This window comes from Pituophis catenifer, unplaced genomic scaffold, assembly GCF_029215685.1.
Source record: "Pituophis catenifer annectens isolate HBS135680 unplaced genomic scaffold, rPitCat1.0.hap2 SCAF_2, whole genome shotgun sequence".
NCBI classification, from domain to species: domain Eukaryota; kingdom Metazoa; phylum Chordata; class Lepidosauria; order Squamata; family Colubridae; genus Pituophis; species Pituophis catenifer.
The window spans coordinates 69812497-69836326 of NW_027256882.1; the positions used below are offsets into that span (position 1 = coordinate 69812497).

The 23830-nt window shown below is 39.2% G+C and overlaps 1 protein-coding gene across 4 annotated transcripts in view; it reads right to left on the reverse strand.

Moving 5' to 3' along the window:
* Nucleotides 1-23830, reverse strand: part of PLXNA1 (plexin A1) — a 334967-nt gene that overhangs the window by 149038 nt on the left and 162099 nt on the right. For all 4 annotated transcript variants that reach the window (XM_070936901.1, XM_070936902.1, XM_070936904.1 and 1 more), the window contains 3 exons: nucleotides 19387-19510; nucleotides 19081-19234; nucleotides 17391-17490 (listed from right to left, as the gene is read on the reverse strand). In XM_070936901.1, coding sequence (XP_070793002.1) covers nucleotides 17391-17490; nucleotides 19081-19234; nucleotides 19387-19510 — 378 coding nt within the window. The remainder of the gene's footprint in view (nucleotides 1-17390; nucleotides 17491-19080; nucleotides 19235-19386; nucleotides 19511-23830) is intronic.

Consider the following 23830-nt stretch of genomic DNA (forward strand, 5'->3'; position numbering starts at 1 on the left):
TGATGTGCATGCACATTCCCCACATGTGCCCCACCCCCAGTGCATGCGCAGCAGAGACCTGAAGACCAGCTGGCCAGCGGGAGGTGCACACTCATGTGTGGTGGAACTGGGCTGGGGTGACAGCTGGCACGCCCACAAAGACAGCTCTGTGTGCCCCCTGTGGCACACGTGCCATAGGTTCGCCATCACGGCTCTAGTGCAATATTTTTTGGTAGTCTCTGCCCACAAACTTACTTCCTCTATAGTCCTTTGTGAATGAATTTTGAGCAGAATTAACAGAAGAAAAGTGCCAAATAATGCCATCCAGCAGCAGCATGGATGAAAGAAATGTTGTTTTTTCTTTAAAAAAAACAAACAAACTTAAAAGTCAAAAGAGGTTGTGAGTAACAGGATGCAGGAAGAAAAAAAACTAGGGTGAAATGAGTAAATCCACATAAATCCAAGCAACAACATCAATATCTAAAAAACAAGGGGTGAGCAAGTCATTTAATTGCAGGACTATCCTGCTGATTTTAGCAGTTTGGGAATCATTGCACCTGTGAAACTATATGGCGTACCTTTCTTTCATCTGTAGGGTACTGCTATTTCTTATTGCTAGTCTAATTTATGAAACGCTCTATTTCTGTGATGGTGAACCTACGGCACGCATGCCAGAGGTGGCACGCAAGCCATCGCCCCAGTTCAGTTCCACCATGCATGCATGTGCACCTCCCGTTGGCCAGCTGGTCTTCAGGTCTCTGCCGTGAATGTACAGGCTGGGACATGTGCAGGGATATGCATGCATGCACGGGGGTGGGGCACATGCGTGGGGTGCATGCAGGGGACCACGCACGCATGCGGGGGGCAGGGTGTGTGTGGGGGACTGCACACACATTGCATTTTGAGAGTTCAGGCATGCAAGTGCACATTCGTCCACACACATGCGCGCTTTGGGCACTTGGTCCAGAAAAGGTTAGCCATCACTGCTCTATTTCAATTCACTTATAATACAATACTAAAGGAAGAAATGAAAGCACCAATATTATTTATGATGGGCAAAGATTCTGTAATAAATACCCTAATCAAAATTTTCCTATACAAATAATATATAACGAAAAATACATCTTCAGGTAAATGTGGACATTTTCCTGAACTTATTATTCTTACTATGTGTCTTATGACTCCAGGTTCTTTTGAGATATTTTTAGATTATTTAATTTAAAATACATATTTCTTTCAGTGCTTCCATTTCTGCTGCTTAACACCCCTCATCACCTAACACTTAAAAAACTTTTGAGTTCATCTAAAAGTTTGACACATGTCAAACACGTTTGACACATGTAATAGGTCAACTTTGGTTCAATTTTTTTTCTTGGTGACTTGGCAAAAAGAAGGGACTCTCTATATATGAATTCATTTGAAAGGGGTAAATCACTTCCTCTTGAATCTCAGACTGGTATTGACAGAAGGATTCCTGAATGCATAGAGTATTATCTTGCGAGCAAGACTAATGATCCTGTCAAGGGTCTTGTCAAGTTATTCAAATGTGAAGCAGAAAGGGCCACCAATGCAAATACTCCTTGGCATTTTCTTTCCTTTTACTTTTCTTCTTTCTTTTATACTGTAATAGGCTAAATCTTGATACTTTCTATTATTTTCTAATTTATTACTTTATTTGTATCCAGCTTTTATTAATTTCGCAAATAATTCAAGGCAGAGAATCTATCCAATTTACCTTCTTCCTCCTGTTGTTCCTACAACAACTTTCTGAGCTGAGTTGGGTTGAGAGTAAGTAGTTGGCAGAAGGTCACCCAGCTGGTTTCCATGGGTAAGGCAGGACTAGAACTAATGGTCTCCTGCTTTCTAGCCTGTAGCTTAACCAGTAGACCAGTGGTGGGTTTCAAATTTTTTTACTACCGGTTCCAAGGGCATGGCTTGGTGGGCGTGGCAGGGGAAGGATACTGCAAAATCCCCATTCCCTCCCCACTCCAGGAGAAGGATACTGCAAAATCCCCATTTCCTCCCGATCAGCCGGGACTTGGGAAGCAGAGAATAGATGGGGGCGGGGCCAGTCAGAATTTTTCCTACCGGTTCTCTTAACTGGTCAGAACCTGCTGAAACCCACCTCTGCAGTAGACAAAACAGGGTCTCAATTTCAATGAAACATTTCCAATGCAAATTTCCTATGTAATTAATCATGTTCATAATATGATTAAATTTATCAACATTTCTAATATTTATAAACCTTAATCTATTGAAGGTAAGAAAAAAACAGGCTCAGGCTCAACCATCCAAGACCGAGTGGTTGTGGTTTCTGATGTCCCGATATAGTCAGTTGACGCCATCGCTGACTATTGGGGGCGAATCGCTGGCCTCCACGGAGGGGGCTCGCAACTTGGGTGTCCTGGATTCACGGCTGTCTTTAGAAGAGCACTTGACGGCCGTGACCGGGAGGATTTTTCATCAGGTTCGCCTGATTCGCCAGTTGCGTCCCTTTCTGGATCAGGACTCCCTACACACAGTCACTCTTGCCCTCGTCACTTCCCGCCTGGACTACTGCAACGCTCTCTACATGGGGCTCCCCCTGAGGAGCACCCGGAGGCTCCAACTGGTGCAGAGTGCGGCCGCACGGGTGGTTATGGGAGCAACATTGCGCTCCCATGTGACACCTCTCCTGCACGAGCTGCACTGGCTCCCGGTGATCTTCCGGGTGCACTTCAAGGTTTTGGTTACCACCTTTAGAGTGCTCCATGGCTTAGGACCTGGTTATTTACGGGACCGCCTACTACCACAAGCAACCTCCCACCGGCCGGTACGCTCTCATAGAGAGGGGTTCCTCCGGGTGCCCTCAGCTAAACAATGTCGACTGGCGGCCCCCAGGGGGAGGGCCTTCTCTGTGGGGGCACCCACTATCTGGAACAAGCTCCCCCCAGAGATACGGAGGATCCCGGATCTATGCACTTTCCGCTGTGCTCTTAAGATTCTCCTATTCCAGCAAGCCGGCCTGGCCTAATTTTCTCCCCTGTTTTAAAATACTTTTAAATTGAAATTTTAATCTGTTTTAAATTATTGGGTTTTTTTAATTGTCTCAGGCTAAATTATTTAATCTGGTTTTAATTATGTCTTTTAACTTTTGTATCTATGTATTTTATTTTTGTGCCTGTTCACCGCCCTCATTCCTTCGGGAGTAGGGCGGTATATAAATCTAATAAAACAAAAAAACAAACAAACAAAAAATTCTATCAATATTAGTAGTATTTTAGGATCTCAATATGGCAAACACGAAATTGTTTAACTGTTCATCCAAAATTGAGTATAACATAAAAGGTACAGATTGTAGAATGGAACATGACATTATTTGGTGTGAAATATATAGGTTAAAAGTAGAAAATTAAAAAGGGAAAGTGTGCCAGGAAAACTTGATCTGTCTGCATACAATCAAAATATAAGATTAGTGCTAGGAACAGATTTGATACACATAGCCAGGGGAACAATGAAAAGAAATAGGAGACACTGAAAACTGGAGCAGCAAAAAAAAAGAAAGAAAGAAAGAAAAGATGTGAACATTTCAAAGAGGAAAAGATCCAAGTGGCTTTCAGTACAAGCTATCACAATAGTCAGGAAAAAAGGAGCATGAAAGCCTTGGGCAACAAACAGAACAACACAGACTTTCAACATCAAGCAAAAAGGGATAAGATTCTTGATGAAGACATCTAACAAGCAGAAGTAAATAACAAAAAGAAGGGAATGACAGGTGTTTTAAAAGACTAGAGAAATCACAAGAAAATGTACAGCTAAGGTAGGTAATCAAGTAATCGTGGAAGTGAACTGAAAGAGACAAACAGGATTAAAGGAAGATGAAAAGAATATGCTGAAATCCTTTATGGATTACAGAATGACGTAGAGAGAATATATTCAATAACTGACACTTCTAGAAAGCTGCCAAAGGTACAAGAATCAAGTGCAGAAGGAAACTTAACTGATCAATTTAAATATTTAGGCAAAGAGGCAGTTAAAGTGCTAGCATCCCTATGTCAACAAATATAAATAAGACTATGCTGTTTAAAAGTTGAAATATATCGATATACCTATACTTATACCAAAAAAGAGAGATAAAAGATAATGTACAAATTATTGAAATGTTGCACTAATTCATCATACAAGTTATATACATATAAGGTGGTTTTTTTAAGGTAGAATCATATATGGAGAAATACCAAGAACAGATTTCGGAAAAGGCAGAGGGACATATCACATAGTTAACTTAAAATGGATATAATGTAGAACAAGATTATTTCAGCAATGCATTTAATGTGGTAATTCATGTCAATCAGGATGTAAAATATATTAAGGTCAATAAAGTGCCTTATTGTTCTGAAGAACCAGGTTCACAACGACAAGGATGCACATTGTCCCCACATTTTTTTCAACTTATACCGTAAATATATTTATATGGATGGTAGGGATGGAAGAAATGACAAGGTGAGATTAAAGATGTAGAGCCCCAGCAGCAATGCTGTTCCCACCACCAGCGCCTCTGCCGTCTCCATGGCCCGCTTGTTGCCCAGCCTCGCCCACTGGCCCCGCAGCCGAATGCTTTCCTTTTACAGGGACGGCCCCAGCCCCCCTCATTTTACTGACCTTGGAAGGATGGAAGGCTGAGTCAATTTTAAGCTGGTCAGGATCAAACTGCTGGCTGTGGGCAAAGTTAGCCTGCAATACTGCATTCTAACTACTGCGTCACCATGGCTCAACTTTTCCAATCCACTGGAGGGATCCTTACTTCTCAAGAAATGGCTATCTGCTGAAATATTTTTCAGGAAACAAAAGTCCATGTCTTCTAAGGACATCTGTTCCATTACTGAACAGGTTTCATATTATTGTATAATATATGATATTTTGTTTATTGTATCTTGTCTTCTGAAGTAATAATGAACAAGTTTACGCCATCTTCTCTACCACAGCTTGCCCATAACTATCATATCATCCCACAATCTATTGTTCAGGTTTATGTTCAGTACTTCCAATCATTCCTCTTAGGTATTTCCATGCAGGTCCTTACAAAAAAAACCTGTATATGTTAAAGCAGGAATAGATGTTTGTGGAAACCAAAAAATAAAGTAATTGGCCATAGTCAAAAAAAATGTTTACAGAATGTGTATATATGTAATAATTGTCTTTCAGTCCTTATTTTCTAACACTTTCTTCTTTACCAAATTAAAGAACAATGCAAAAACTTAAGAGCATTAAAACAGGTTAAGGCAAGTACTGAAAATTCCCAGGTGAGCCAAAACAGTTACTCAACTGTTTATTATTTGAGCAACAAATAGTACATGAAAAATCTTCTATTTAATCTAATAAGGTAATATTTGTCTTCAAAAATATTTCAAAAATATTATTTTGAAGTAAAGGTAAGGCTTTTTCCCTGTCCAATTGTTTCTGGCTCTAGGGGGCAATTACTTTTACCTATTTATCTACTCACATTTTGCATGCTTTCGAACTGTAAATTTTAAACTACAGAAATGTATCAAAAAGAAAAACACACGAAAACAAGTAGGACAGTTTGTTCCAACTAGTTGCATAGTCTACCTGCTGTCCTTTAACCTACAATGTTAATACATTATAGATAATTTGGACTTATTTCATAAAGTAGTATATTGTTCCTCAAAATAAGAAATACTAAACCATGGTTAAAATCAAAGTCTAGTTTCTCTTCCTACATGCTTATTTTTAAAAAATCTAACAAAGTTTACCTCAAACTTCATATATTTAGCACTATCTGTTCTTGATGTGCCTGTTTTGGGGTACTCTGCTAAAAATAATATTTGAGTAGGAAATGGATAACCTGTAATGAGAGGTATAATATCTAATTTCTAGTACCCTCTACCATTTCATCATGTTGATCTGAACGGACTACAAAGAAAAGATTCAAAGCTTAATCCCAGGAAATATTTTCTTCAGAGGCCCATGAAATTGTGTTGCCCAGAAGAAGCAAAAGTTAGTAACTGTTTTTCTCTCCACTACCAAACCAAACTGGGATGCCTGTTGAATCTGGTATCAGCATGGGTAACAAAGACAGTTTTGGCAACAATAAGAGATACAGATATTTTCAGGAGGGGACAATAAGATTTAGCCTTCTCCCCGTACTGCTATCTTCTGCTTTGCTGGTAATGGTATTTATAATGCTCAAAAGTTGGGTCTGCAGAATATGCTAATCTAGGCTAAAATGAGACTGGGTACTTGGGCTAGGATTGAGGAATCATGTGACCAGATTCAAAGTTTGGGAGGTTGATTATAACTTTGACCAGAGGTGGGTTCTACTTACCTTTACTACCAGTTTGCAGCAGGGCCACCGGGGGCAACCCACCACTGACTTTGACCAGTTGTTAAGCAAACAGTTCAAAGCCGAGAACTACCTGTAACGCTTTGATGTTGGTCAATAAGCTTGTCTACCTTAATTATGATCTGTGCTAATTAAAAACTAATACAAACCAGAAATAAAGAAAAAAAAAGAAAGTGCAAAAAAGGAAAAAAGAAAGAAAAGTATGTGTGAAGACATTATCTCCCCCACCATAGCAACCAATATAAACAATTTGGTAAAGTATCATCTTTCCTTAAAATACAACAAATGATCTCATCTCTTATTTATATACACATCTTTAAAGCCTCATCATTCAGTCCTGGTCAGTAAAAGTCCATTGAGGTTTACTACAAATGACATATATACTTTAACCTTAATCAAATAAACCAACTTTCTATTTCTTCTTTTACTTTTAACAATCTTAAACTTTTAAAATTTCTTATTTTTACTTTTAACAATCATGGTCCTTAATCCCCTCAAATGAAGTCTTGGAACTCTGGAACTTGATTTGTTCTCATTTTGTTTTTGTCCCTTCTAACACCATTCTTCACAAACTTTAACAGGTTTTTTTTTTTTTTTTTTGGTATATCCAACATAAGAATGTTATCCAGGACATTCTGTGTTTGGTAAAACATCAACTGGTTTCATTTATATATCGTTGTAGCATCTCCTTCCATAATCATATCCATAGCCCACCATTTTTAAATCCACTGTCAAATCAGATTCAATCCTATCTGGAAAAGATTGTTCCTTTTCCATACCAGTTTCCAAACAAAATATATCTATAATGACAGACATTTTTAAAATTCTCAGGAAGTGTGAGTTCTACTTCAGCCTTAGGCATAAAAATCTGCTGGGTGTCTTTGGGCTAGTCATGGTCTCTCAGGGCAATGTACCTCACAAGGTTCTTGATGTTATGAAAATAACAAGAGGAAGAAGTATTAAGTACTGCCTTGAGTTATTTATAAAAAATAAAAGCAGGATTAAAAAAAAACTCTAAAAACATTGTTCACAAATATCCAGAGGTGGGCTTCAGCCAGTTCAGACGAACTGGTTGTTAAGATTTTGCACAGCTCGGAGAACCAGCAAACCGCACCACTAGCTGGCCCCTCCTCCTCCCCCCACCTCTCCCAGTCACTCCTCATCTCACCTCGCCTTGGCCAGTGCCTAGAGTCCAGTGCCCGCAGCCCAGCTCCTTTGCTCACTGGCTTGCTCAGACCATGCGGTCCCTGCAGCCCAGTTGATCTCCGCGCCTCACCCGCTTGCCTGTCTTCACCACAGCCTACCATGCTGGCCATGTGGCCCAGCTGATCTTGGCACCTCGTCCGCTCTGCTCACTGGGGCTGCCTGTGAAGTTAAGGTGCTCGGCCAAAGGGCCACCTCGGGGTGGACACAGGAAGACTCGGATATCTTTTTGGCCTGGCTCTTGCCATCTTTCCACCCACATGCCACCTGCTCACCCTCCATTTCAGTTTGGGAGGATGTGCCAGTTCCTGCCTCTCGCCTTCCATTGGGTCTCTGCCCACCTGCTGCCTGCCTGCTTACCCTCTCTTCTGCCTTGGATTCCACATTCAGGCCATGACGGGGAGATGTGCCATTTCTGGGAGACCGCTGCACCGGGGCCAAGATCACTGCTCTACTGCAGTGCACGCGTGCACATCCGCCTTCATGTTTAGAGCGCTGCCGCCGCCAGGCGCTGACCCCACTAGGATCTGAAGGGCAAGATGCTTGGGCCAGCAGAGGTGTGTGGAAATTGTGGAGCTTGCCTTCAGGACAGATCAGTTCATCCATGCCAGGCTTTGCTCCCCAGGAAGGGCTCTGCCGCCATACTTTTTAAAAAGGACTTTTAATAAAACCTCCAATGCGGCAGCCAAGATCAATCCTGAGCCAAAAAAACCAGCTCTCCCCTCTCCACCCAGCATGTCTGCTTCATCTCACTAAATCGGGCCTAGAGCCTGGAGTAGGATGAGAAATTTAACAGGTAGGAGTGGGGGAGGATGGAAAGGCAGCAGGGCGAGGATCATGAAGTAAACTCAAGTTTCTTAGCTTGGATCAGCAAAAGGCAGCAGGTAGCGGTGGCAGGAAATACAAAGGACAACTGGAGAGATGGTGCAGTGCTCTGCCATTCAGGCTTCAAAGAAAAGTTTGCTTCAGGGCAAGGTGTGCAACCCACTTTCTAAAACAGAAGATTCTGCTAAGCTCCAGATCCTACAAAACAAACCAAAGTGTTCAGTCCATGCGCCCACCTCCTGCCTTTACAGTACAGTACAGAGTACAGAGGGGAGTGCTACTGGAATGAGGAGAGCCAGAAAGAGAAAAGGCAGCTTGTTAAGAGTGTTGGCAGGCAAGCAAAGCAAGCGAGTGAGTGAACATTTGACCTGCTGGGTGGCCTCTTTATCCATGGCACAGGACCCGGGTACCTTCGAGACCATCTTCTGCCACCAATAGCCTCCCACCGACCAGTCCGTTCCCACAGAGAGGGTCTCTTCAGGGTGCCATCAGCCAAGTTATGTCGGCTGGCGACACCCAGGGGGAGGGCCTTCTCTGTGGGAGCCCCAACCCTGTGGAATGAACTGCCCCCGGAAATACGTAAGATCTCCGACCTCCGGGTGTTCCGCTGCGCACTGAAGACCCTGTTGTTCCGCCAGGCAGGGCTGTCAATATAATAATTTTAAATTGGGGTATTTTAATTTTTGGGGTTTTAAATCGGCCAAATCTATTTAATTATTTTAATTTTTAATTATTGTTGTGTCTTGTGTTTTTAAATTGGCTGTACACCACCCTGAGTCCTTCGGGAGAAGGGCGGTATAGAAATAAAATTATTATTATTATTAAATTATTATTATTATTATTCCCCCACATTCCCAAGGCAGCCGGGTAGCACCTGTCTCCTTGCGTGAGAAGCGACTGAAGGATCTTCTCACCGGGAGTGCTGCCCTGCTTCACTCTGGCAACTCTTGGCCGAGTACAGCTGCCCCACCAACTGACACCAGGTTCAGCAACACCACCACCACCTGCGCCCAAAATCTTTCATCTTGAAATGTTTCTTGAAAGTCACCCCAAAGTGGTGAGAAAAGTAGGCTCCTTTTCCTGCATTCTCATTAGGGGTAGTCCTTGATTTATGCCACAACTGAGCCAAAATCTCCAGTGCTAAGCAAGATTTAAGTGAGTTTTGCTCCATTTTGTGATTTTTCCTTGCCACTGTTAAGTGATGTTCAGTAGTAATAAATAAATAGAGATTGCATCTTGTTGAGACCTTTGAGGCGAGTGGCCAGGAGGCGGGGCCAGGCATGGTGAGTGACATCGAGTTGGCCATGCTCACCCAGCCACGCCTACCTAGCAAACAACCGGTTGTTAAATTATTTGAATCCCACCAAAATATCCTCCAATGTTAAAGCATTTTGTTCCATTCTATATTAGTAAGTCAAACTCACATGCTTTTCCCCTTCAAAACAACAGCATTTTCCCACAGTGCTTTAAACCTGCCAGAGAACCTGCCAGAGACTACCACAAGTTTCCTTGTGAAGAGCAGTTGTCTGGAGAGTTCATAGGCAATCCCAGTCCTCTCCTTGTCTAGAGATGAAATGCAAAGAGTTGACTTTGCATGCCAATTCTTCATTCTGCCACAGTCATTGACTCCACTCTCAGGCGAACTATCATCAATTTGCTATTTCTTTCCCAGAAATGCTAATTCTTAGTATCCTGACAATTCATCTCACTTAAACCATAAAACTAGGTGAAATTAAGCCAATCCTATTGAGCATTACATACTCTGATAGTTACATTCCAAGATAAATACAGCTGAGTCTTTTCTATGTTTCTATGAGTCCTATCTCATACTATCTGCATTTTTAAACTGGAATATTAAAGACTAAATAATTCAGACAAAGAAAGCAGATGTTCTACAACTGAGCTACAGCCCTTACCCACCGAGGGTTGCCTGCTACATAGCAGCTTTTGTAGAACAATATAATCTGTCATCAAATGGCAACAGTTGCCAAGAAAAAAAATCACATCAGAGTCCACACACTCAATTCTTGTGGACACATTGTATGTCTTCACACCTAATCTTCCAAACACAATTCAGGGTTTGATTTGTGAAATCTTAACAGTCCCTTTGTATCTTCTGAAATCTATTTCTAAATCTGACAAAACAGTATTTTCCTAACTATTCTGCTTGCTAAAACCGAATAGCACTAACACTCTAACTTATTCTTCTATTAGATAAAACTCTCCTTTTGGAAATCTGTCAAATTTAAGATTTTTTTCCCCGAACTTTTAGGGTTTCCTTTGTTTCCAATGGTGCTATAGAAAATGTACAAGCAGGTCTACCTTTTGCAAATGTTAGGGTGAAAGAAAGCAAGGGTATTTTATACTTAATGATCCCAAATCTATTTTTTCCCAGTCCAGTATATTTGTCTCGCAAATATTCTGAGATTTTGGAGAACATCATGACAGTTCTTCAGCTGATATCAACTAGCTGTGCCAGCTTTACTGAAGCAGCTCCAATTTGTCCAAGTTACTGAGAATACCCCCTTTAATAATTCTAAATTTTCATCCATCTGCAGAGGGTTTTTTGATAGCAGTAACACACACTCCTATTTTTTCTTTTGCTCCTAGTTTTCTAATTAGTCATCATTCTTTCTTCAAAAAGCTGTCCTTTCTGCCTGTAGGTAACTATAATCCTCTTTATTAATTGCATTTTAATTCCATATATGTCCTCTTCTATTCTAAAAAAAGGGCCATGACTAGCAACCAACTGTTCAAATTCTATGTTTGTATTATAATGCTTCCTCAGAAAGGTACCACCAATTTCCCCAAAATGTGGATAATACACACATAGTTCAAGAAACAAAGGTTTTTCTATAAACACTGCTTAGCATGATGTACAATATAATCTTTGTGGTAATTCAGTTTCTGCCTAGCTGAACCTCCCTGGATCTCCAGACTTAAGTAAAGTCTGTTCTTCAGTCCATCAAGCTTGTACACAACATATTGTCATGGTCCTTGACAAACATTTTGATATATTAGGATTCGGTTAAAAATGGACTCACAGGCAAAACATTCAGTTATAAGTAAATAACTGACAGAATGAATACAAAAGTAGTGTTTTTCAAGTCACAGGTGTTTTATTAAAGCTACCTTCTATAAATTAAAAACCATAAATAATCATCTTGTGGCAACCTGCCTAGAACATGTCCATTAAGTGCCTAATACACCATCTGGAAAGTGATCATGTCTAAACATATCCAAGAGAAGTGTAAGTATCAGGAAAAGACCAATATTGGTACTCTTGATTGTATCGCAAAGCGTACAACTGTAAGAAATGTTCACTACCCTTTATTTATCATCACATATCTTTTTATGTGACATTACTTAATCATACTGCTCAACTATTTACTTTGCTAGAGAATGCATAGTACTGTAGGAGATATAAAAGTGTTTCTTAATACTAGTTGCTGAGAATACATGAAAGAAAACAGCTGATACCTTAGTACATTTGAAAGTGCTCAGAGCTATTCAGACGGCCACGCATGTTGAAAAAAACATGCTGGACCAATAATAGCAATAGCAATAGCACTTAGACTTATATACCACTTCACAGTGCTTTACAGCCCTCTCTAAGCAGTTTACAGAGTCAGCATATTGCCTCCAACAATCTGGGTCCTCATTTTACTGACCTCGGAAGGATGGAAGACTGAGTCAACCTTGAGCCTGGTGAGATTCTATCTGCCAAACTGCTGGCAGCCGGTGATCAGCAGAAGTAGCCTGCAGCACTGCACTCTAACCACTGAGCCACCGCGGCTCTCAAAGAATACTTTGATCATATTAACTACATAACTTTTAATGCCCATTCTGAATGTTACATATATAAATGACACTTGTACTTACTAGATTTTTCAAATCTATTACTTTATAAGTAACACAAGGCAGTCAACATACATAATATTATTTCCTACAATTTTCCCCACAAAAACAAATCTGTAAACTGAGTTGGACTGAGAGAAAATGACAGGCCTAAAGCCAGTCACCCAGCTGACTGTCACGCTTAAGGCAGGATTAGAATTCACAATCTTTTGGTTTCTAGGCCCGGACCTTCACTAACACACCAAACTGATTCTCTTTTATTTATATGAATTAAATAAATGAATAAACAGCAATGTGCACTAAAAGCAAGTGCTCAGAGTGTGTGTGTGTGCACGGACTATATTGACAAATTAGAAGCAAAATATATAGTTTAGAATCTGATTTATTACATTACGTTTAAAAATAAGAGATCTTGCATTCTTCCCCCTAGAAAGCAAACTAATGTATGCTTCAAGTTTACAACCTACTGAATAATATGGTTCAGAAGCAGATTCAATGAAGGAGAAAGAAAGAGCATGTTGTTTTCAAAAAATATTTCAAACATACCAGCTTTCATTTTAAAAACTGTTTTAAAACATAGAAAAACATTGTCTAAGCAAATCCTGTAGCAAGAAGCAAGCTAAATTATGTAAGGTTGAACAGAGATTCAATTGGCATACTAACTGATTGCAAGTTAATGTACAATGACAAACATTTATTTATGTACTTGTTTTTCAGAGAACTTATTTGATTGGACTTCTTTCTTTATGACGAACCTCAAAGTTAGATGATAGCAAAGGAATAAGGAAATTTTTTTAAAAAGTCTTATTGTAAACAACCAGTGCCATCAATAGTTCTAAAGTGATTTTATAAATATTAATACAAACCATAATTTGCTTTTTAAAATAATTCATCTAAAATTGAAATTCAATCTGATCATAAATCAGCAACTGGGGCTGTGTACTGCAGAGGGTTTTTTGGCTCTTTTTTTACTTTTTGCATATATTAATATTTAAAAACAGCATCCTTATTGTGCCTTTCTTGAACAAAACATACTTTTTATTGTCTCGGTTATAAAGCCACTTTTGTTTGTGTTCATACACGTGTAAAAATGTGCTCCCCATCTATCAATGAAATACCTTTAGACTTATAAAATCAAAAAGAAACCAAATCCATATCCTTTTCTCCAAAAGGGATCAAGATGAAAAAGGAAGTCCTGCTCAGAAATCTGTCTCCTTCCCTGCCTGTACAATCCACCCCCTCACTGGCAACTATTCAGAAGCCAACATATGTTCTCTAAAGCTGCATTTCTCAACCTTGCAAGCTTTTAAGATGTGTGGACTTCAACTCTCAGAATTCCCCAGCCAATATGGGAATTCTGGGAGTTGAAGTCCACACATCTTAAAGCGGCCAAGGTTGAGAAACACTGCTGTTGGTACTGATTTCCCAGTAGCAGTCTTGGCATCACCTCTCTCAGGAAAAATTACAATGGACTTTCCTATGTGCATATTTTACACTCTGCTGCCCAGATCAGAGTTTTAACTCTTCTATCCTGCTGTCCAACTTTTATACCCTAGCGCAGGAGTATCAAACTTAAAGCCCGCAGGCCGGATCCAGCCCATGGGGTGTTTAGATCTGGCCCGCGGGGCCACCTTGGAAACAGCGATAGTGCCTCTGCCAACAAAAACAGAGCTTGGGAGGGCTGCGCACGGTCTTCCCAGGCTCCATTTTTTGGCCACGACGACCTCCTGCAGCCCTCTGCCAGCGAAAATGGAGCTCAGGAGCCTGTTTTCACTAACAGAGCGCTCGGGTTACCACAGGCACCCCCGACACGAGTGACGTCAATCTGGCCACTTCCACCGCAGGACCCTAAGGTCAAACAACACCCTGGTGCGGCCCTCAATGAAATTGAGTTTGACGCCCCTGCCCTAGACCACTTTCTTAGATGCAGGAATTTTCACAAAAAACAAATACAGGCATGTTCCCCCTTTCCTGTCCAATAGATCTAGTATCAAGTAATAGATTTCACTGCAGGTGTGTTAAGGATCTTTTAGGCTTTTAGCATCTCAATATACAGTATCCTTCGCTTTCCTAAATATTAAAACAAAATATTCCTTAAAATTATTGTCAGAGCATTTGGTAACAGGATTTAAAATATCCCAAAGGTGCTTTTTCAAGAGATTAGGGTTGAGGTTAGGATTAAGGTTAGGGTTCAGCTGAAAAACTGACAAGCTGAAGAATCTTCTTGGATGAAAAATGAAATGTCTTCGAAGAAAAACCAGAAAGTCCAGTTACCTCTTGAAAAAGCACCTTTGGGACAACCATGACCTGGATGTCTGAGAATCTCCATAGGATTTAAAATAGTTACTTTGCATATTAAAATAATTTGTCAAATATTATAGAAGCATAGCTCTATCATGCATCTACAAATACAACCATCCCAGCATGAAGAGCTAGATATGTATTAAAAGCAGATAGGAAAGACCTCGATTAAAATTCATGATGCTTAAGCAAATGTCTCTCAATATTCATAATTTTCCATTTCATCATTTCAGCCCACCAACCAGCCTCCCCAACAAATAAATATTTCCTAAGGAATAGATTCAGACTGGCCTTAATAAATGTTTTTGCAGTAACTAGCTAGATACTGTGGAAGTTATTTCTTCTATAGATTCTCTGAAATATGTATCTTAGTATATTGCAAATTTAGATATTATGGTTTTCAGTATGTAAAATCTTAACATTTTTAGTTTAAACAATCTGAATAAAATAATCTGCCAATTGTTAACCAGATGAGTTATAACTACAGAAATAGCAATAGCACTTAGACTACAGAGCATTCAGAAAGTATTCAGACCACCTTCACTTTTGTTGATTTGGTTATGCTGCAGCCTGATTCTAGAGTTGTTGAAATTCAATTTTTTTCTCATGAATCTACACTCAGTACTCCATAATGACTAAGTGAAAACAGAATTTTAGAAATATTTGTAAATGTATTAAAAAGAGAAAACTGAAATATCACATTGGCATAAGTATTCAGACTCTTCACTCAATCCTTTGTTGTAGCACCTTTGGTAGAAATTACAGCCTTGAGTCCTTTTGGGTATGACGCAACAAGCTTTGCACACTGGATTGGATCTGCCATTCTTCCTTGGAAATCCTCTCAAGCTCAATCCGGATGGATGGCAACCATCAGTGACACCCATTTTCAGGTCCCTCCAGAGATGTTCAATAGGGTTCAAGACAGGGTTCTGGTTGGGCCACTCCAAGACATTCACAGAGTTGTCCCTAAGCCACTCTTGTGTTGTCTTGGCTGTGTGCTTAGGATCATTGTCATGTTGGAAAATGAACCTTCAGCTCAGTGTGAGATCCTGAGAGCTCTGGAACAGGTTTTCACTGAGGATATCCTTGTACTTTGCTCCGTTCAGCTTTCCCTCAACCCTGACCAGTCCCTGCGGTTGAAAAGTACCCCCACAGCATGATGCTGCCACCACCATGCTTCACTATTGGGATGGTACTGGGCAGGTGATGAACGGTGCCTAGTTTTCCTTCAGATACAACATTTAGAATTGAGGCCAAACAGTTCAATCTTGGTTTCATCAGACCAGAGAATCATGTTCCTTATAGTCTGAGATTCCTCCAGGTACTTTTTTTTGCAAACTCCAAGTGGGCTTTCATGCATTTTGCACTGAGAAAAGGCTTCCATCTAGTCACTCTAGACCCTAGACTCCATAAAACCCAGATCTATGGAGGGCTGCAGTGATGGTTGACCTTCTGGAACTCTGTTCCATATCTTCACAGGATCTCTGGAGCTCAGTCAGAGTGACCATCAGGTTCTTGGTCACCTTTCTTACTAAGGCCCTTCTCCACGGATTGCTCAGTTTGACCAGGCAACCAGCTCTTGGAAGCATCTTGGTTGTACCAAACATCTTCCATTTGAGAATTATGGAAGCCATTGTGCTCTTAGGAACCTTCAGTGCAGCAATAATTTTATTGTGGTCTTCCCCATATTTGTGCTTTGCAATAATCCTGTCTCTGAGTTCTGCAAGCGGTTCCTTGGACCTCATGGCTTTGCTCTGCTACAGCAAGCACTGTCAGCTGTGAGACCTTCTATAGAGAGCAGTGTGCCTTTCCAAATCATGTCTAACCAATTTAATTTACCACAGGTTGACTCCAATCAAGGTGTAGAAACATTTCAGCAACTATCAAGAGAAATGGGAGGCACCAGACCTAAATTTCACGTGTTGTTGCAAACGGACTGAATACTTATGCCAATGGGGTCTTTCAATTTTTTTCTTTTTAATAAATTTATAGACATTTCTAAAATTCTGTTTTCACTTTGTCATTAGAAGGTACTGAGTGTAGATTAATGAGGAAAAAAAGGAACTTCAACAACTATAGAATCAGGCTACAACATAACAAAACTGACAAAAGTGAAGTGGATCTGAATACTTTCTGAATGCACTGGATATAACACTTCATAGTGCTTTAGTACCCTCTCTAAGTGGTTTACAGAGTCAGCAGTTACATTGCCCCCAACAATCTGGATCCTCATTTTACTGATCTCAGAAAGATGGATTGCTGAGTCAATTTTGAGCCAGTCAGAATCAAACTGCTGGCAATCAGCAGAATTTGTCTGCAATATTTCATTCTAACCATTGCAGCACCACGATTCTGTGCTATGAGAGCTCTAAACTCTATGCAAGAGTGTAGAACTCTCATAGATGCACAAAAGTTCAAATAATACTGCCAATCATGTATCTGCATCCACACAGGAAGCACTGTTCTTCCAATAATTAAGGCATCTTTTCCCCTTTAACTTAATCTTTTCAATTTATGTTCTAAATCTATTTAATACTGGTAAGAGTTTTGTGAACCAAATTTCACAAGATCACTCACAGAATATAAATACCAACCATCCGAAGGAAATGTATATAACTATCTCTATAGAATCAATATATGATTATAATTAAATCATTTGTTATGAAAGTACATACATGCAGCTTTGGTTGCTTAGTTTTTGGACCAAATCATATTTCATCAGCCAAGCAATGGTATAATTTTCCTTAAAATAAATATGTCAACTCTGGAAACAGTGTCTGACTTTTCCCTCATTTGATTGCTTTTACTATATACTATTCATAGCCTTCTTTCAGAGCGAGTCCAAAAACATTCAGAATAACATGTATTTTAGGTTACTTACGATTGGTGAACACTACAGTTGTAAAATACAAAATCCACAGATGCAAACTTCTTCCCTGTCTCTTTGGACTTAAGATAAAGCTTTACCACTCGCTTATCACCTAGAAAGAGAACAAAGCAAGCATAGAGAATCAGAAATCAACAAACTGATGATTGGCACCAACATCTGTAAAAATAAAGACTTTTACTTTGACCAGATTGAAATAAATAGTTTTGACCAAATTGAGAAATAGTTTCAGTGAATAACTAAGGCCATGAGAAAACATTAATCATGGAGGAAGATGATCCATCCAAACCACTTTTCTTCTCTCTAGATAGCTTTAATGATTTAGAGAGAAAGTAATCTTGCTTAGTGCAAAACTAAAAAAAGCTGGTGAAAGACTCTGATAATAGATCTTTAACTGCCTACTGCAGAATTTATATTTGGCATTCTCCACCTTAAATACCTCTCTAGATCTAATCTGGAAACTTTCTGAAGATGTAATTGGCAATAGTGTCTGACTGAACTTTTTAAAAATGGGGAACCGAAAGATTTGTAGCAAATATACCTCAATGAAAAATTAGCCTCAGCAAATCACTGGTTTGGTCTCAAGCTACTCTATCCAATGACAAACTGACTTTTCCAGTCCCTCAATTAATATGTTAATATTAATATTTCAATTATTGTCCTTTTTTCTCTATTTACATGCTACCTCTCCCTTGGGTTAATATGTTATATCTTAAGGGATTTTGATTTCTCTGTAACAAAAACAACCCAAGTATGTGAGGTCAGAATAGATCTATGATGGCGAACCTATGGCACACGTAGCCATATTGGTGGGCATGTGAGCTCAGCTCTGGTGCTCATGTGCGCACTAGCCAGCTGATTTTCGGGCCTTCTGGGCCCACTGGAAATAGGGAAACAGGCTGTTTCCTGCCTCCAGAGGGCCTTGAGTGGGTGGGGAAGGCTGTTTTCGCCCTCCCGAAGCTCCTAGAAAGGCTCTGGAGGCTGGGGAGAGCAAAAAATGGGCCTTCCGGTCCTACCAGAAGTTGGCAAATGGGCCATTTCCGGCCTCCAGAGGGCCTCTAGGGGGGTGGGGAAGGCCGTTTTAACCCTCCCCAAGCTCCTAGAAAGGGTCTTGAGCCTGGAGAGAGAGAAAACTGTGCCAGGAGTGGGGGGGGGGAAGTGGGGAAGGTCGCACACTCATGCGCGGGAGCGGGGCGCATAGAATTATGGGTATGGGCACACATGCGCACGACCCCCCCCCAGCTCCTGGCACATAATGGCAGAAAGGTTAGCCATCACTGGAACAGATTATACCATCTGAACAGAAGACTAAATTATCTGCCTTCCATACAGGGACAGTATTTTTAGACAGTGCTTAGAGCAATCTTTCCCAACCTTGGCAGCTTGAAGTTGTCTAGACTTCATCTCCCAGAATTCCCCAGCCAGCATTGGGGAGTTCAACTAGGTGTTGAAGTATACACATCTTTCACATTGTCAAAATTGAACAATTTTGACCCCCCCCAAGAGAAGGATTTTGTAACGGAATAAAAATATTACAAGAAGTATAGAATCATAATAATACACTACATAGACTGGCTTAGCTTTTGTATTACTTAAATATTTGTTGAAAAAATTCAGTTCCCTAAGTACACTCAGTTTATTCTATATTTAACTATTGCAGGATGATGAGATGATATTAACTCACCTTGTCCTCTGGTAATAGGTATCACATCTTTTGTAGATGGAGAACTACAGTAGATTCTGCCATCTTCAATGCGACTTTCAGATTCAGTGAAATCTTCAAAGGAACAATTCACACCAGCCAGGAGATCAGGAACATTCCAGGCTTGCAAAACCAGCTGACGGGGAAAAAATCTATTCAGTGATCTGTTTTTTGTTTTTTTTTAAGGGGATCTATAACAAAACTTCCATACTTGGCCATCTTAAAGAAATATATCGACATAGTATTTAAATTCCAGAGTTATATGGAATTTAAAGTAAAATGACCCACCGGGACTTCCGACATGGTGACTGATATATTCTTAGGCTGAACGGTAAGTTGAACACATTGACGCAGATCTGAGGCAAATCGCTGGTGTTCATCAGCTCGATCACAACGCTCCTTCCGAGAACAGCTGTGAAAAAGCAAAAAACAATGTGTGTAAGACTGTGGTAATCTTTAGCTACAACTAATAATGTTCTCATTATACTCTTATATTGATGATTAATGACATGCAAAGACTGATCTTATCTTCATCTGCTAGTTCATTTTAGTTTTATTTAAATTCTAGTCCACCTTTCATGGCTGCTGTCAGTTACAATGGAAATGGAATAAAAGTTGCGCAATTAAACGAGAAAGCCCTTAATGCCATTCCTATATTACACAAATAATAAAAGAGACCATAAATATTATCAATTGAAAACAGGCTTCACAATACATACTGAAACTTCACATTCCAATAATCACAGAAATATTTCTTTGGTAATTCAATTTATTTTTGTATATTATATTTTGCTCTTGAACCCACATCCATGTTTATAAGAAAACTAATGCCTAGGTTAGGATGGCATTCAATGTCTCAAAGAACCTTGCTGGAAAAAAAAAATAAAGATGGGCTTTATGCATCATTTTACAAATTAATCTTAATGAGAAAGGAGTAAAGGAAACATTTTACAAACATAGGTATATCTTCTCAGAGGAAGCCTTAATGATAGTACAAAAGTTTGCTCCTAGAAGGTTATTAAAATTTATGTCTTTACTGCAATAAAATCTGAATTTTGAAAACAAGCCTTATTCTTCTGTTTTGGTTTGCTTGCTAAATTAAATTTCAATATTTCTCTCTGAAAATTAGTCCTTTAAACGAAGAAACCTAGATGTTATTACTCCTTAAAGTTAAATCTCTATCTTTATGATGGGATCTTAATTTCATTTGCAATTGTGCATGGGTTATTAACGATGCAACACAATAATCTAACAAATACTTACCATGCTGAACAGCTTCTTAATATTCACTGTTTGTATAAATGCTTGCAAGTGTGCAGTGAGCTTTTGCACTTGATCTTTACAAAACCACTACATGATAAGTCACAGAATAGGAAAGAGTCTCAGTATGTATTTCATCCAATATGATGATTATGCAAGAAATCCTTTAGAACTGTATTAGCTTATCAGACCTTTTTTTTTAAAAAAAAAAAAAAGTAGGGAAGACAGTCCATTCCACGAGCAAAACATGTTTATCTAAAAGCTAAGAGAATATTCCTAAAGTTACGAAATGTCTTGTAATTTGAACTAGTTGATCTGGATACTATAAACAACTGCTCCTTCATTTCTGTAACAGTTCTTCAAATATGCAAAGATGGATACCCTGAATCAAGTCGTCTCGGAATAAGCATATGCAATGCTTACAATCTTTCAACATATTCATCACCATCCTTCAGACATATCCTAGCTCATTAATATTCTTCTTAAAATATCACAGTCAAAACTGCTTTTTTCACTACGCAAAAAGAAGGAGTCAACTGTAAGAGTAACTTACCAGTTAAGGTTTTTTTATTATATAAACATCACTTTATTGTAAGAATGTAATGAATTAGGACTTATAATACAATAGTAACATAAAAAATTTTACCTAGCAGGTAAGAATAAGAAACAGTAACATTGAGACTCATTCTTATTCTGTGACTTTTTATGTAGTGGTTTTGTAAAGATCAGCAACTTCATGGCAGAGTCAAAATTCAAGCTGAGAATTTTTTGATTCAGTTCTCTGTATGACACTGATGATGCAACTTTATACCTGGGCATTTATATGTCTGAATTAGATCCTTTTTAAAATTTCTGTCCTTTAATATCCTACCCTAATCAATTCCATGCTCTTCCCATCTCATGTATTGTGATTTTAATGGAGCTGCAGTCCTGCTTCAATTTCCTTTGAGCCTAACAGTTCATCACACTCATCTATGCTCTCGATTAAGCAACTCCAAGTAATTTCAAATAAGCAGCTGCAAATATTCCATCTATTTCATCAAAGGCAGCCACTCGGCTGCCCCCGTAGCACTGTTCTAGCCAGGTATTCTGCCTCCATTAATAAGTTTAAATGGGTTTCTTTAACTTCTCCTCCCTGCATTTGTGATAACATTATTTCATTATAGAAAGCATTTAATTAAGCAGAGGGCAATACAGTATAAGCAGATACACATGCACCATTCAAGGTCTTGGTAATCTCAATGATTTATCTCTCTAGCAAGTGCCAGCATGACACTGCACAATGGAGTTTCTGAGCCACTACAACATTCCACCTATATCCTTGGGATGCTTCAGGGAGAGAGATGTCTTTGAATTTTAATTAAAATGCTCCACATGGCTAAACAGTCAGGACTCTGTAGCTTCTAACAACTTTTCCCCCTCAAGCCCAAAGAAAATCACCCCTTTAATGTCTTTCAATTTTTTGTTTTGCCCCTTCTCTTTTACGCTTTCATTAGTAACCCTATATGAGAGGCCTAGTTCCGAAGTTAAAGACACTGAATTGTAAGTTAGTTTTGATTTGTGGCAGCAGATGCACATAATCTTCAAAGAAAACCCGACAAATGAGTTATAAAAGATAATGTCTTCTTCATACTGTTCCTCTGCAGCAAAAACGGGGCTAGAGCTGATTCCCAAGAATATTTCCCTGTTGCCAAATGTTCTTGGATTGGCATCTCAACGCTGCCCCAGTTCAAGCCAATTTCAAAAGTTAAGAATCTCAACTTTCCCAATATGACAAACAAGTAGCATTGGGGTACCTGCATTTGATGCATCAACCAACATAACTGAAAACGTTTGATAGCTACAAGTACTGACATTTCATGCTGAGCAATCAAATTGCATTCATAAAACGATTAAGAAAGTTTCTTTAAACTGTAGACTAAGATAAAATATTTTCAAGCAGAAAGAACTAAATATGCTACATTAATGCTATTACCCCCACCCATTTTCCATTAGTCCAAATAATTCAATATCTAAAGTCATTATATATGCATAGGTGTGTGTGCGTGTGTGTGTGCATGCGTGTGTGCGTGCATGTGTGTGTATCACTATTAAGATGCTGCACACCCTCTCTAAATAAATAAATAATGGACAACTAGTCTCAGGGCAGCAAACTATTTTGGGGAATGCATAGTCTGTGTCAATCAATCTATGCTGGAATGAGGGTGACTCCTGCTGTGTTTCAAGATAGGAAGTAGAAAATTTAGTCCTCAGCCACACACACATCAGACATTCAGAAGCTGCCGATTCAGTAGACAACTGGCAACTCGGAGCTGGCTGTCATCAATCAGCTTTACAGCATTAAGCATTTACAACAGAGGCAAGAGGAGGCTAAGTATACATTGAGGTTTACTTCTCTCAGCTTGAAATAAACAGGTGAAGCCTAACAGCAATTCTTTGCTCTATTCCCCCACTGTGCTGGTTCCACATTCATGCAAATCAGCAGGATGAGGGATTCCTGGCAACTATAATGGACCGAATTTTTTAATCCCTACAAAAGTTTGCTGAGGTATCCTACCATAGGAGATTCAAGGTTGAATCTACATGACAGGCCGACCCACTCAAGCAAAACAAGTAATTTCCCCAACAGTACAAAAAGAAATGATAATGTCATCCTTATCCTTATCATAGTTATAACATTTTTATGAGTATGCACAGCACTTCAATCTTATTATTGCAATCTTATAATAACTCCATAAACTCAGTATTATATAAACATGAGAGAGAGAGAAAGAGCAGTGCTGCACTAAGAAATAGCATTTCTGTCCATTAGACAGAAAAACGCCACAGCTTCCTCCTGCCTTTTACTTTTTTATAGAAGTTAACCAGGTGCCACCAAAAGCCCACAAACAGATCTAGAAATGAATTCCTTCTCTGGCTCTTTCCTCATCACTTCACATTCAATAGTCTCTTGTTTTTAATAATTAGATCTCATAGCAGCATTATGACTAATGCACTCCAAGCTCACCTCTTGTCAAGGCCTCCTGTCATTTTTCAACTCTATGCCTTCTACCATTTTCCCTTTTTTTTCTATCAGTCCTTCTTTCCTTAGCACACATTATTCTAACGAATTGTTTTCTGATTTAACTTAACTTTAATATGGCCATATTTTGCTACTTTCCCTTGTTTAATGCTCCCAAAAGTTCTGCTTATGTATTTCATGTATCATATGCTTGATGGTAGGAACTACGATAGTTAGGTGTTACAGAACATAATATTAATACATTTTTTTAAATTTTTATTGATGAAATTTAACAATTACAACAATTATATTAGTGATCATACAGTAAAAATGCACATCCTAGTGATTAAAATAAGCTAAAGAAAAGAAACAACTAGTATCTATATAGCATCAGCAAGAAATGTGTTCAATCTCTAAACTTAACATTACATGAGGGATACTTCATGCTCTCGGAAGTTAGTTGTTTTCTTG